This window comes from Hypomesus transpacificus, chromosome 22 (assembly GCF_021917145.1).
Source record: "Hypomesus transpacificus isolate Combined female chromosome 22, fHypTra1, whole genome shotgun sequence".
NCBI lineage: Eukaryota > Metazoa > Chordata > Actinopteri > Osmeriformes > Osmeridae > Hypomesus > Hypomesus transpacificus.
In genome coordinates, this window is record NC_061081.1 from 3131966 (window position 1) to 3147442 (window position 15477).

Consider the following 15477-nt stretch of genomic DNA (forward strand, 5'->3'; position numbering starts at 1 on the left):
ACTTTTTAGTTCTAGACTATTTGAGTCTTCTCAGTTTCTGACTGTTTGAGGTTTTAGACTACTTTGTTTGAAGGGCTTTGCACACCAAAAGAGGCAACCACTGTCACCTCGAGTATTTTCAGCGTACGCTCAACGGCAGCTTTGCCTCCTACTCTGGTGGTAGCGGCGAGCTGTAGCAGGGCGGCTACCACACGCAAGATTGCGTTCAATGTTTGTAAAAGCCTTTAATCATGGAAAGCCTCTTAGTTCTTGACAACGGAGGATTCTAGATTGATTTCTGGTAAATAAATGGCTGTACTGCAGACTGTCAAACATGTATGGTTCTCGACTTAGCCCTATAATATGGTGGGGTTCTACACGTATTCTAGAATGTGGAAGGTTCTAGACCTTTTAGTTCCAGATCATGGAAGGGCACGGACAAGGCTTCGAAACTGGCTAAGCTGCCAGAAACCTCATGTTTGATTTATTCATATATTTCTTCAGCCCCATAATCAGTACATCACTCACAGAGGGCTGTTCTCGCCCCCCCCCTCCCAACCCCTCTCACCCTCCGCTTTGTCCGCTCTAAGAGGATAAAGAGGTGTTATGAAATCATCGACTGACCATTTGGTGCATGAGCGGCCTGCAATTGTGCCGTGGGTGGGCAGCCCTTTGTATGACCCACAAAGCCTCAGCCCAGCTTGTACCCAGTGTTGACAACTCTTTTTTCTCTGGCTCTTTTGTTTTCTCCTCCACATACACATCCTCACCTCTCTCTCTCTCTCTCTCTCTCTCTCTCTCTCTCTCTCTCTCTCTCTCTCTCTCTCTCTCTCTCTCTCTCTCGCTGTATATTGATACAGTGTGGAGGGTACATACCGTACCCCTGGCTGTATGACCACATTCTCCATTCACTACCTCCCATAACTTTGGTGTCTCATCCTCTCCCAGTCACCTCCACTTCGACAACGTTGCGCAACCCCCCTGACAGAGTGATGGACAGATAAGCCAACTGTTCAGAAAGGCACACTCAATTAGCGTGTTTCTATGAAACACACACACACACCCTTATTTATTGCGTGCTGCACGCCGCTATGGTTGACGAGGCTTTCGCGGTGAGGCATCTTGCCAGCACAGGCCGGACACACACCAACACACACACCAACACACACACACACACACGCCTGGGAAAACATCGTACATGCACACATATTCACACGCAAATAATGTACAGTACCAGTCCAAAGGGTGGACACATTTTCCCATGGGAATCTTTGGCCTGGCACTGTAGACGCACACAAGCGAGACCCACACCCATCCAGCCGGGGTGAGATGAGGATGACCGGTCAGCCCTCTCCCCTGGGCTGGGAGCGCTCTCTGTGGGTGAGAATCTGAGGAGGAAGCTAGAGTCACTGCCAGTCTCTGCCTGCTTGGAAACAGACGCAAGCCACAAACAACCCTGACAAACACAAACAACACTACCCCCCCCCCCCCCCCCCCCCCCCACACACACACACACACACACAAACACACACACTCTTCTCATGTACTAGAGAATGAGAAGGCCTCGAATGGGGACTAGGGTTAAAGGTGTGTATTTGTATTTGGGCATCTGAATGCCTGTGTGTACGTGTGTTTGTGCGCATGCACGTGTGCGTCTATGTTTGTGTGTGCCATGGCAACGATACCTTCATTTGTGAAATGTTGAGACCCACGCAAGGGTGAGGGGGGTTTGTGTTGGCCTCACGCACGCATACAGAAAGCGACACTGAAAAATGGTTTCTTGTGCCATGATTCATGAAACTGTTCTAATCTTCCAGAGTTAAGTGCGGCAAGACTCCTTTGCTCTCCGAAACATCTGAGTTGAGGTTAGCTTTTCATCAAAGAGTGAATGACAACATGCTCATGTAAACTACTCAAGTTCCAAAGTCGTAACTGCACTGCCTGTCAGCGATAGTTTAGCAATGGAATGAGCTAAAGTGATGATGTGACATGAGGTGATATCCTATATTTATCTTTATGGACAGTATATAGAAATGTTTATCCCATCTACAGTACATGTATATTCTATAACCTTTATAAATTCACTGACCCCCTAGATATTGTCGGTATATCCATCATCATTACCTCAGCAAGGTGGTGAGGACATACATGATTTAAGTAAGTGATGATGACACTGGACTGAATCAGATTAACCGGACTGCCAAGAAACGACACGTGGTGTTTTAATAAACCAGACTGAGACAAAGCTGTCTGGATGATGTGAATGGGGGAATATCCTAAATAAAGAATACATTGAGATTTGAAACACTCACTCAGTCTATCTGTCTCTCATTCTCTCCCTCTCTTTCTCTCTCATTCTCCATTCTCTCTCTTTCTGTAATTCCTCTCAATCCCTCCAGAACCTACATTACTGAAGCTGTGTCTGTCTGCTCCTTCTCCAGATGTTCATTTAGTCAGGATTCAGATGAAAGTTACCTAACTCCTCCCCTTTTTAATCCCCTGTCTGCCTCCAATCGCATCACGTAACACACACACGCACGCGCCCAATCAAACGCTCACTCACCCCGCCTGCCCTCCGTCCTCCCCTTGTGTTTGTCCGCAACAACAGAAGCAATCCAAACACACTCCTACCTTCCACCCCACACACAGGAGTGTGTGTGTGGTCTCAGCGTGTGTGTTCAGGTGTAAAGGAGGGTGAGGGGGTGATAATGAGATCGTGCGAGGGGATGTGTGTCTGCTGACGTCCTGGCGGGGGGGGGGGGGGGGGGGGGGAGGGGGGGGGGAGGCCAGAGGGGTGAAATGATGGATGGAAGGATGGATGTGCAAACAGAGGTGGCATGACGACCGCCTAGGGGAGATTGGATGGAGCTAGTAAAAGGGCCTGTAAAGGAGACCGTTGGTCATCACTGGACAAACACTGGCACCACATGGAATGGCCACAGGGAAGGGGAGGGGTGAGGTGGGGTGGACAGAGGGAATGAGATGTCGCTGTGATGTAACACGTCACGTGACGTCGGTTCGTTAATCTGCAATTGTACAAACGTCTCCCGTGTACTCAGACTGTAATACAGAGGAACCAACAAACAACCCCAGACACACACACACACACACAGTCACAAACAGAGTAGCAAACATTGCATAATTACGCCTACAGTTCATAGACGAAAGGAACACACACATTGCGCACAAAGAGAGACAAGAAAGACCAAGATGACTCCCATTGTGAACACCACGATTAAATGAATAGTCTGGAATGCGCAAGTGTTCCAGCCGATGGTAACGCTGTTGTTCGCTAATCAAGGCAGGAGAAAAGGCTTCACAGAAGGGGAAAAACGTAAACACGTCACTAAATCCGCCGATGAACACACACAGGCCCAGAACAAAATGATCAGCTCATATGACAATCATGATCTCACCCCACTGAGTGTGTGTTTGTGTGTTTGTGTGTACTATATGTTAGAGCGTGTGTATTACATGCTGGCAGGCAGGCAAAAGGTGAGCTTTGCACGCGTGTGTAACCCAATCGACGACCCAAATAGAACCTTCTGCGCGTGTAATGCTCTCCGTTGCCCCTGACGTCAACCCCAGAATAATACAGGTGTAACTGACCAGACAGGAGGGAAGAGGAGGATATATAAACTCACAAACAACCTATAAATATACACTATCTCCTGTATCTATCGCTCTCTATCTCTCTCTTTCTATCTTCATTCAATCTGTAGTTTTACAGTGGCGCCATATATATACTAACTGTTTTTATATATATTTACATATTTACGTATAGTTATTTAGCAGACGTTCTTATCCAGAGCAATTTACAGTAAGTACAGGGACATTCTTCCCGAGGCAAGTAGGGTGAAGTGCCTTGCCCAAGGACACAACGTAATTTGGCACGGTGGGGAATCGATTCGGCAACCTTCTGATTACTAGCCCGACTCCCTCACTGCTCAGCCATCTGACTCCCCCGTATATGTATGTATATATACATACATACACACCACACTCCATGCTTGTGTGCCTGTCTTCTGGAGTCTCTCTCCAAAGCCTGGGCTTGGGCTGGGCTCGGATGTCCAGGGTCAGGGGTTTGTACATCGCATGGATGTGAGATACAGGGACTGGTGAGAACTATGTGAACACACTGTGCCTCTGTGTTCAACCTCTCATGGATGCACTCAGTCACCCACACAGAGACAGACACCCAGCCAAGGCAGCCGAGAGAACACATTTACCCCAACGGCCTATTATGAAGACACCGTCGAGATTCCACATTCAAACCCAACCGTGACATTCTGGCTCAATGCTTGAAAATTCTTAAAAAAAAAAAAATCTTGTACGTCAGGTAAACAACACAAACAAGAGGCGATTTTTGAAAAGGAAATTAACATGAAATAAATACTGTTCACTTTTTCAACCCTGACAAGACAGGAATGTATTTATTATGCTGAGGGAAAGAGATATCTGGAACTCTGTCACGTCTCTCGTCAAACTATTTGCACAGCAGGTTTTCAAGGCAGGTCCTCTGGGAATTGAGGTTCTTCAAGGCTTCCGCTCCATGTCAATGTGGCGTTACCACATACTTTTCAGAAGTGAAAGAATTGAAACGTATGATAGATTTGATTTAAGCTGTGTTGAAAAATTCTGTCCTTTTGAAAAGCTGTCTACTTACAAATTCTTGTAATACCTTTGTTTGCTAAAGAGCGTTTAGCTAAACACAGGGGCACTTGTGAACTTGAGAGGAAAGAATGTGTCTTGTGTCTGTAGCCAAATAAATAAGAGAAAAAAATGTATCAAAAGAGGACAACATATGGATTGTTTTAATTAGGCTATCATTGAGCGTTTCTCTGGTCTTTTTAAACCTGCACTAATGTTTCTATCAAGCTTGTTCTTCTATGCCTTGCCCTTTTCATCTAGTCATTTTCTTTGCATATTTAGCACAGCTGTCTGTGCAGCAGTGTGATAGACATGACAGAGTCAGTCCTGTGTGAATGCCCTCCCTCTCTGAGGGCCTGCTGACAGAGTGTTGTTTAGCTATGAGCAGGTATGATGGAAGCAGTAGCAGGTCTGACAGACGGTAATCTATCCTGTTGTTTTGTTGAGAAATCCTTGAAATAAGCAGTTGTGAACGATTCCGATGATAGCGCTGAACTGGGTTAACTTGGATTTGTTCGAGGTGACTTACAACAACATTAACCGTGTGTGCCCTCCCCCCCCCCCCCCTCCCTCCCCCCCTCCAGACGAGCTCTCCAGGATGTGCGAGGTAGAGGAGACCCCCGAGCCGGCCAGCCCCACCTTCCTGGGGGAGTCGTCCGACACCTACTGCCAGGTGGACCGCTGGCAGCACCTACGCACCGCTGTGCGTAAACTGGAGTTCTGGGAAGACTTCAGTGCTGAGCTGATAGGCAGTGGATTTTTCTCCAAAGTCTACAAGGTTGGCCCTTCACCTGTTTGTTGTAGTCTACGCTTGTGTTGGCGCCTGTAATTATCATGAAAGAAAGAGAAACGTTCATTACGTTTTGAGGAGTAATTATAGTTCAAACACCATATTACACCTACCATGGTGTTCCAGCCACCTCAACCGAACTGCAGGGTCGCCCGATGGTTGTAATGCCAGGGCTAAACATTTACACACATTCCGACAGACAAAACCCTTCCGGTAATACAGTATCATTACCTTGCTCAGACAGCTCCTGCTGTGTTTCACTTACAGCAGACTGTCAAACCTGGCAACCTAAACCAGCCCTAAAGGCAGACCAGACATGCCATAGTAATTAGCTTGCCTCTGTGCCCCGTTGCATGCTGGCGTGCCTACAGAACAATAGGACCAAGCTTCTGTTCCCCTGAGAAACGGGGAGGGAGGTATGAGGCACCGTCTGGAGGCACACAGTCCATGAAGAGCACAGAGGACATGGGCGTTAGAGGCTCAATGGTTGTCTTGTTCTGATGCTCATTGACTGAGACAAGACTGAGGACCTCTCCTTTCCTCTCCTCTCCTTTCCTCTCCTAATTTCTCCTCATGGTACCGTGTTCTACTACGTTCTAGTAGAATGCCCCATCCAACTCAACTCGACTTTCTGCGTTCCGACCTTGAGGTCGTGTCAGATCCCAGCAGAACGGTGGCAGTTTGTGCACGCAACCACCTGCTATTGTTGAGCATGCCAGTGTAGAGCTCGCATACAGATACGCATCATGGAAGGAAGAACTGGTCCCTTTGATTGGGGCTGTAGTATAATAGTGTTCATTCAGTGTGACTGTTCCCAGACCCTGTGCCAAAGGATGCCTAAACAAACAAAAGCACGCATGCACATATCCACTCACACGTAGGAAGAGGAAAGAACATGTTGTACGAGAGCGCAGGTTGTGCCCCATGGAGAGCCAACCAAAGGAAGGTTGTCGTAAACACCTCTAGAACTGATTAAAACCCTGCCCCTGTCTGTGTTTGTGTCTGCGTGTGTGTTTCCCCAACAGCTAGCTTAGCTGCACAGTACAGTAAGAAAATATGTCATTACGCACTTTACAAGGAAGTCAAACTAGTTTACCATGTTCAAACCCTTCTACATGCCATTGTTTACATACAGTAGGAAAAGTACCGGCTGCGACAGAAGGTTCTAGAATGCTACAGTGTAAGTGAATTGACATTGTGCTAAGCACTGTCAAGCCACTGTCAAGCCCAATCTCAAGAATGTTGCTCCCTGTCGGACAGGTAATGCACAGCACAACCAGGAAGGTGACGGTGGTGAAGATCTACAAGAACGACGTGGACCAGGACAGCATCGTCCGAGAGATCAGCCTGCTGCAGAAACTCTCTCATCCCAACATCGTCAGGTGGAGACACGACATTGGCAGAGACGTTTTCGAGGATCATTTGTCAACGCAGCGGCAGAAAATAATGCCGTTATCTCTTGTTTGTGTCTTGAAGGTATCTTGGCATCTGTGTGAGAGAAGATAAGCTCTATCCCATACTCGAGGTGAGATTGTGAATTTGTTTTCGATTATGTTGATAAGCATACATGCATCAATGTAAATACAATTCTAGAGGATAATGCTTCAGCTTTGTTCTTATTTAGTACTGATGATGCCTTGCAGTTGTGTTTTGAACGCTCATGCTGTATGCGTGTGTGTGCGTGTGTGTCCAGTATGTGAGTGGGGGCTGCCTGGAGGACCTGCTAGCCCAGGAGGACGTGCCTCTATGCTGGAGGGAGAAGGTGGATCTGGCCTGTGACATCAGCAGAGGAATGACCTACCTCCACTACAAGAACATCTATCACAGAGACCTCAACTCCAAGGTACAGAACCCATATCCATGTTCAAAAGAACCTGGGTTCTAGATTATTGTGTGGGGGTTTTAAGAACATATTTGTTCATGTTTGAAAACAGTCATGACCTTCAAAATATCTCAGATATCTCAGAAATATTTCAGATATCTCATGTCACTGGCCCACTTTCTGGAAAAACAGCAAATCATGTGACCCAAAAGCTAGCAGCCCGAGAGATATGTACACCTGGCCTGGAATACTGTTTCAACCAAAAACAAGGGTCCTCTTAATCGCTTAAGTTATCTCTTTCCCTCTCAGATCCCTTCTTTCTCACCCTCTCTCTTGCTCTGTGCCTCTCTTTGTTGGTTCAACTGTAATGCTAGGCCGCTCGCTTTCTATTTTTTACGGACTCAGTTTGTCTAACTCGACAGCTTCATGAAAGAATAAACCTTCTCCGAAAACATAATTGCCTCTTTATTCACGCTCCCTTAGCTTAGCTAAACTTTTGCCAAGAAAGGCAGATTCCAGGGAGCGTGTTTCAGATGCCACTGACTACTACTGACTGGGGTCACTGTCGGGGCCTCTCTCTTTCTGAATGTGGGGGTTTGTCTCAGTTAAGCTTCTTTGCAGCTTGAGCCTTACAGAACCCGCCTTTTACTGTTCGAGGTGCTCAACTACATTTACGGGGAGAAAACACAAATGAAACTCAGATGTTTTGTGTAGAATGTCCCTCTCATAGTTCACGAGAGGGACGAATCACTGTGGCTGATCACCACCTGCTGGTCAGGTTATTCACGGGTTGGTTCGACAACAAGCCGATGACAAGCGAGAGAAGGCCTGGATGTGCACGCTGACAATCCAAGGCCACGTTTATAGAACCTGGCTCGCACACAAACACACAAACACACCCCAACGTACACACCATCTCCCTCCTCTCATCATGGGGCCATTACAGCTTGCGCTGTGGTTTGGGGCCTCATCTGAGTCATGATGTTGTGGATCCACAGAGCAGCGTAGTGAGGGATCCTCGGCCTCTCTCAGGCTCTGTCATTACAGCCGCCAGCAGGAAACGCCCTGCTCCCAACCAAACCAGGAACGAACAAGAACAGATCCATGTGCAGAAAACAAAGATTGCATCCACCCTATAGCCAGTGGGCTTCATTTCCTTTGAGTTGACCTACTATTTGACTTTTGACGAGTTTCTAACATATACTTTGTACTGGAGTCTGGAAAAGATAACTGCATCCCATAATAACCACCACGTGGGTCTTTCTGGACCAGTTCTAGAGAGAGTTAAATCTTACCTTACTGGGAAAAATGTTGTTGTTGGACTAGAAGATGTCTGCCTCAGTATCGTGTGGGGGTTCCCGCAAGGATTTTTTCTTTGTCATTTCTTGTTCTTTTTGTGCAAATACACTACCACTGCGTAACATCATTGGAAAGCAAAGTGTCCATTTTCACAGTTGTGTTGATGGCACACAATTGTAGCAGTGCAGCTGGCTCATAGAGGTTACACAACAAGCTGATAACGAGATAGAGAAGGTCTAGATGTGGACACTGACAATTCAAGGTTGAATCAAGACCTCAAAGGAATGCAATATAAAAAATCCTAGAGCGTCTTGGCCTGTGCAACAATCAGGAAGCCAAGAACCTTGGTCTTATCATAGACAATGATCTGACTTTTGAGCCCCACAAAATACTTTTTTATTGCCTTTTTTCATTTAAGAAACATAGCAAAGGTCAGACTTTTCCTCCGACAAGTGGAAGCAGAAAAGCTTACGCGGTCAACTTGACAACTGCAATAGCCTCCTCCCTGGTCTCTCCCCAAATAAGTATTGAACAACAGGACATTTCAAATGCGTCGTCGAGGGTTTTGACCTGCACAAAAAAGAGACCCCACGTTACCCCAGCACTCCGTACACTACGCTGGCTACCTGTGCATTTTACACCCTTATGTGCCTGGTAAAACCCTCTGTTGACTCTGTTTTAGTGATTCTGAAAGTATCTGAAAGTAAGCGAAGGAGTAGTCTACCTTGAAATGGCCCTAGGCTTTAGAACACCCTTCCAGGAAATATTAGGCTGGCAGAAATGTCTTAAAATACACTTATTTAAACTCCTCTTCATTTATCCTGCTCTGCTGTTTAATGTTTTTAACGTTACTGATAGTGTTTATTGTCTGTTAACATTGTACCGTTTTACTTGTATATTATTGTTGGGCTGTTTGTACTTGGATGTTAACTTGATTTTTATTTGCAGTTCCAATCTCTGTGCCAAAATGTGGTGATTTTGTGTCATCAGGTTGCAAGGCAGACCACACAAAATACAAGACATAGTAGAGCACAAGTACAGTACATCCAGTACCGTGCGTCAACTTAAACCAAGCCTCTCCTAAACTGTACACGGACAACTACAGACTCACTAACCTCATTTAACCAGACAATTATTACAAGAAGCTCTTAATAGATTAGGGTTGGACGACGGTCGTTCTCCAGGAACTGGTTTGGAGATCCATGACAAAGGTGTACTCTGCTGTCACAGCCAGTCAACACGAGGACTAAGTGAACCACACTCCAAAAGTAAACCTCAACGTCGCACCTCAATAATTAAATGACCGGGGGACCTATTGTTGAGAGGAGGTTTCAGTGTTGATTGCTATATGAGACTTTCTGGTAATAGAAGGGTTGATGCTGTTTGTCACTGTGGTCACTATTACCACAGTTTGTTGACTGTGGTAATAGTAAACCCATCCCAAATGTTTGTTTGTCGTTTTTTTCTTGGATTGAGTGTTAGAAGAGTTGCTGTTATTTTGAAAGTCTCAAACCCTTGCTGAGATGTTCAACTGCAGCACCTGGTATCTATTAACACCTGTCAGCGTTTGGAAGAGAAATAAAAAGGTGCATGTCCACAACATTATTTATCGTGGAAATGCAGTAAAGTGGAACCCCCATGTGGAGTAATGTTGCTGCCTTCACAATAGTGCTACCCACACACTCCCAGGCCTGCATACACCCACTTATGCTCAAGTACAGTTAACATGTGTTGCACTGACCTCTTATGGTGAGTATGATGCACTGCAGGCAATTGATACTGCTTTGCCTCGAATTGAAGTTGCTGCTATGCCTCGAAGCAGCAGAGGATATTAGTTAGGTGCAGTCATGTAGATAAAAACCGCGTTACAAATGACTATATGTAATAGACCTGTCTTCTATTTCTGTTCCCTCCCACCCTCTCTCTCTCTCTCTCTCTCTCTCTCTCTCTCTCTCTCTCTCTCTCTCTCTCTCTCTCTGTCTCTCCCCCCCTCTCCGTCTCTGTAGAACTGCCTGATCCGGGTGACGTTACGAGGCCGGGAAGCGGTGGTGACAGACTTCGGTCTCGCCAGAGAGGTGGTGACCGAACTTCCCGCCAACAGTCCTGAAAGGAAGATGTCTCTGGTTGGCTCTGCTTTTTGGATGGCCCCAGAAATGCTGCGAGGTGAACCGTACGACCGCAAGGTAAACGGCTCTGACCCCTAACCCTAACCCACAGCCAGTGTTTGAACTGTGTCAGAGGTCAGAGTTGATGGTGAGGGTGTGGGAACGGGGAGTAACCCTAGCAACACAGAAACCCCCCAAGTTAAAACATTCTGTCATGGGAGGTACCCTAACCCAACATGAATCCATTTAATGAAGCCATCTAGAAGATGTTCAATGGCATTTTCCATCTAATCCATTCATTAACTTAGTGGAATCGTCAATGTAATTAGCCCACTGAATCGAAATTAATTAACCCCCCTTACTCTCATCCACCACTCTTACAGTAATTGACTTGAAGTTGATAAGTTTGGCTTCTCACCTCCAGGTGGATGTTTTCTCCTTTGGGATCATGCTGTGTGAGATCCTGGGCCGAATCCCAGCAGATCCAGAGATTCTTCCCAGAACAAAGGTAAGACAAACAAACCAGTTGAAGAATGGATCGATTCTGAGATCCAGCAGAGTCTCAAAGGCCCTCGCGTGCCCAGAGTCTCACTCAAGAAGAGCTGATCCCAGAGTCTGGCCTCCTTTGCTACAGTTATGTAGACAGACAGACAGCTGATCTTGGATCTGTTTTCTCTGGGTCGCTGAATGAGCACAGACATAGCGCCGCCTGCCTCGCGAGCTCCACTCCACGCCCCGACAGTGACAAGCACACTGGAAGATCAGGCCGTCACTCGAGGGGAGAGGAGCAGAGTGGAGCAGTTCATTCATTTTCATTCTGCCCAGCTTAGACGTTACACTGACCATAATTCCGCATAATTCGTCCATTAGAGGGGCTAATAGACCTGGTGACACTGCAGTTATTGGCTCGGTGTTGACAGGGACGTTCAGCCCCCACCCACCCACACAACAACCCTGGGAACACCATCAGAGCGGGGGGGGAGGGGTGGGGAGGGGGGGACTCCACGGACGAAGGTCGTTGAGGATTCAACTACATGTGCACTAGATTTATGTGATTACAGTGAAGTAAACAATGAGTGTTTAGTGCAACGGCCATTAATCTAACTTCAGTCTATATACAGTGGTCGGTTCTCTATCCTGTGTTGTTGTCGCACTAAAACAGTTGGTCTTCACAGCTGTGGTATTTACACATGCATGTGTGCGTGTGTCTTATCAGGACTATGGTCTGGATGTCGAGGCTTTCAGTGAGATGGTTGAGGGCTGTCCACAACGCATCCTGGAGCTGTCAGCCAGCTGCTGTTTGGTAAGCAGGAGCCGGTGAGAGAGACTCAAGAGAAAGAGAGAGAGAGAGCAGAAGAGGGTGAGAGAAAAAGAGAAACGATTGAGGGAGGGAGAGAACTAAAGAGAACGAGAAAGAAAGAGGACGTACATACCAATAGTATCAGGCACCATTGTGTGAAAGAGAACATGTATAAAAATAGCAAAATAACATTACAGTACAAGAACCTAGAGACCAAGCAAGGAGACACAGTTAATAGTCTCAGGGAATGATAGCCGGACTGTACTGGGGGAGGGCCTGTTTCAATTGTCCGCTCTCCGCGGTGAACGACCCCTGTCCTTGTCCCCATCCCTGCTCTCCAGATGGACGCCTTCCGGAGACCCTCCTTCTCAGAGCTGCTGGACGAGCTGGAGGACATCGCCGAGACCCTCGAGCCCCCCGACTCGGACCTGACGACGGGGTGAAGGGGCCCCAACGGCTACCCCCGGCCCCCCCTCACCACCCCCACCACCACAGCCGCCACCACCCTCCCCAACCCCAAACCCTATTCCTCCTCCTCCCCCCTAACTAGAGGACATTGTGGACTAGGGCACGCACAGAGGAGAGAGAGAGAGTGGGCCGGCCGACAGCTGGTCTTCACAGGAGGAGCCAGGTCCTCTCCGTAGACACACCAGTAGGGAAACACAGCGTCATACCACCGCTCTCTTCCGGAGCCGTGTCCGTGAGAGCAGCCGTGTTTCTCGGAGACAAGGGACACAAAAACAGACGTCCGGACTTTGCGTTTGCCTTCCCCTTTCCGTCTTTCCACAGTCCAAACCCAATTAAGGTGGGGCTGTCTGGAAACGGACCCGGGCGGAAGAGAAACCCTGACCAAAACGTTCCCTCAAGGACAATTCCTTTTCCTTAAATCGTGCGCTTTTAATTCCGCTTGAAGACGATGACGACTTCTTTTAATGTCCTTTAAATGTAACTCTAAATGTAAATATTGAACAGGACCTTTTTTCTTTCCTTTAATCCATTTCTTTGTTCTTTTTCCAAGTGGCCTCCTATTCTTAGATGACGTCAACGTAACGTTAAAGGCTTATTCGGTCAGCAAGATAAAATAAGAAGGAGCTATTAGCTGGTTGCAGGCGTTTCCAGGGAGACAACTTGCAAGAGATTTTGCACTAGCATTGACTGTTACCTGGTAGAATAATATACTGTATGTAAGACAAAAGAAGTGTTCCACTATGTGGCTTAAGGACCAAACTACTCTCATTCCCCTTTGCCTTTCATTATTTCTCTCTCACTCATTCTATTTTTTTCGGAGGGAGGGGCGGGGGAGGGCCTTCATGTTTTTTTATGAGCAGAGAGGAAGGGTGGACGTGCGACACCAGGGGAGAGCAGAGAAAGGATGGACCCGCTCTCCTCCTTCTCCTCCTCCTCTCACCCCTCTCTCAGGGTAGGGGATGATAGCACACTGTAGAACGACAACTTCAAACTCGGCGAGACTTCAACAGTCATGGGTTTATAAAGTGACAGTCTTTTTTTGTCTTGTCAAGTTTGTACAGTTACTGTCCAATCTCCCCAACGGGGAAGGATAGATGTTGTTTACCATATCCCGTCCATACAGGGCTATTTGTGTATATTTTATGAATCTGTTGGATGTCTTGTGCAATGGGTAAATAGGATTTTGCCTACTTAAGAAATATCAATAGATTTGTATGGACAATTGGAAATGACTTAATAAAATGTGTATATTTAGACTCACTCTGCATTGACGTTGAGAGTGGCCTTTGGCTGGACTTTGTGTATGTTGTTTTCACGCAAATAGGGAAGTAGTCATACTGAACCCATGGTCTTGTACTCGACTTGCCCGATGTCCTTGACAGCACAAAGCTTTCTATGAATTAAAAGGTCCCCCCCCCGACACATGCGCACACACAAACTCCCCCACACACTGGTGCTTTAGAAGGTTCTACAAGGTCCCTGAACCAGGTGCCTCAGGACAGGATCTCTCACTCATTGTCTCTCTCTCTTTTTTTTCTTTCTCCCTCTTTCTGTCTCTCTCCCTTGATCCGACCGATACGCATTGGTATTCGGCATGTACAGTTCCAAGCCCATGGTTTTGTAATTGCAGCCTGTAGGAGCTGGATTTACCGCCCTGTTGACAGCGTGCGCCACAAGACCGATGGATGGCGACTGACGTCCACCACCACCACCGTGCACCAAATGCAGTGTAACAGGAAGGTGTGTGTGGGGGGAAAATGTCTGTCCGCAAATTGATGAACGCAGATAAAAAATCCATAAGGAGCCGAGGGGGGAACCAGGGCAGAGAGTGATAAACGGTTGTGATCGTCAACGAGGGTTATGAGTGCGTGCGCGACTGGACGGGGATGCTGAGGAATGGACCCAGGTGGATCCCCGATAGGGGACTCAGATGTGATGTGAGGATAAACGAGTACAGGACACATGGGACGGTGGAACCAAGAACGAAATTAGATGATGGTCGTCTAGGAGGATGGGATGAAGAGCAAGGAATGGGAGAACCTAGGCTGAGGATGAGAATGATGATGAGGGAAATGGTTAGGGGACGGGTCTATGACTTTTCCCCCAGTTTTAGAGATAAGACCTCGAGAGAAATATCCTGGACAAGCACAGCCTGGGCATTGACACACACCTGTAATATATAGCTTATACCTCCTCAATCCAGCTCTTGCTATATCTACTCTCACAAAACGTGGATGCTAATCGAGTGAACACTCAGAGCCACGTCCGTAAAGTTCAAACCTCAGAGATTAGATTTAGGCAGGAAAACGATTCAAAGGACAGACCGTGTTTGTCAGATCAGTTGTGCTACACTTGCTAAACAACAACATCCATACTCTCCCAGAGGGGTAGCGTATGAAAGCTGTTTTGGCCACACAAAGCCGTTGATTGGCTGATGTTGTGTGTACTGAGATCAAAGGCTATTTCGGGTCCAGCGTTGTAGATCACCTCCCTGTGGCTATGCACACACACAGACGACTGCAAAACCCCTGCATCAGCACCAAGGAAGTGCTGATTGTGAGGCTACCCTTTACTCCTCATCCACACTTAATTGTTTACTTGGGGCTGGCTGGCTAGCAAAATAGGGCGAGAGATAACGAGGGAGACAGAGAGAGAGTGAGAAAAGAAAACCAAATGCAAACAAACAATGGAGAGAAAGGCCCAGATCAGCATTCTTAGAACTGCACACTTCGATACTTCTGCAGGTGTGCTGTTTTTGTTGTTGTTGCCTAATCCTCTTGTTCCTCTCCTCTTTTCTCCTCCCATCCTGCCCTTCTGGGTTTTCTTCATTTGGAGAAATGGCAGTTTTGGCCTCCACAGAAAAACAGGAAGCTGACCAAGCAGTCAAGGGAGGGATGGTTGGAAGGAGGGATGAAGGAGCAGAAAGACTGAGTGAAAGAGAAAATGATCAGTGGAGGGACTCGTTTGTAGTGCAGGTAGCGAGTTCATTTTACAAAGTGTGAAATATTAAACATTATCGTTCAAGTGTTTTCAATGTAGGACAAAGCGTTGTTTTTTGTATTTA

General features: G+C 47.0%; 1 protein-coding gene across 2 annotated transcripts; it reads left to right on the forward strand.

The window, feature by feature from the left end:
• Positions 1-4072: 4072 nt before the first annotated feature.
• zgc:113162 (uncharacterized protein LOC553743 homolog) lies at positions 4073-13674 on the forward strand. 2 transcript variants are annotated; one of them, XM_047045175.1, is made up of 9 exons: positions 4073-4581; positions 5214-5407; positions 6680-6801; positions 6896-6944; positions 7113-7262; positions 10547-10723; positions 11070-11153; positions 11862-11948; positions 12287-13674. In XM_047045175.1, exons 2-9 carry the CDS (start codon positions 5228-5230, stop codon positions 12386-12388), a joined length of 951 nt encoding a protein of 316 aa, XP_046901131.1. In that variant the 5' UTR covers positions 4073-4581; positions 5214-5227; the 3' UTR covers positions 12389-13674. The 2 variants fall into 2 exon arrangements, with proteins under 2 accessions (XP_046901131.1, XP_046901130.1); XM_047045174.1 differs by lacking the exon at positions 4073-4581 and adding an exon at positions 4622-5050.
• The last annotated feature ends 1803 nt before the right edge of the window (positions 13675-15477 follow it).

Bases quoted from the DNA above. Each gene is read 5' to 3' on its own strand.
- zgc:113162 (XM_047045174.1), top strand. From the start codon at position 5,020: ATGATGGAAGCAGTAGCAGGTCTGACAGACG. The intron at 7,263-10,546 runs GTACAGAACCCA...CCGTCTCTGTAG, and splicing joins ACAGAGACCTCAACTCCAAG to AACTGCCTGATCCGGGTGAC. The intron at 11,949-12,286 runs GTAAGCAGGAGC...CCTGCTCTCCAG, and splicing joins TGTCAGCCAGCTGCTGTTTG to ATGGACGCCTTCCGGAGACC.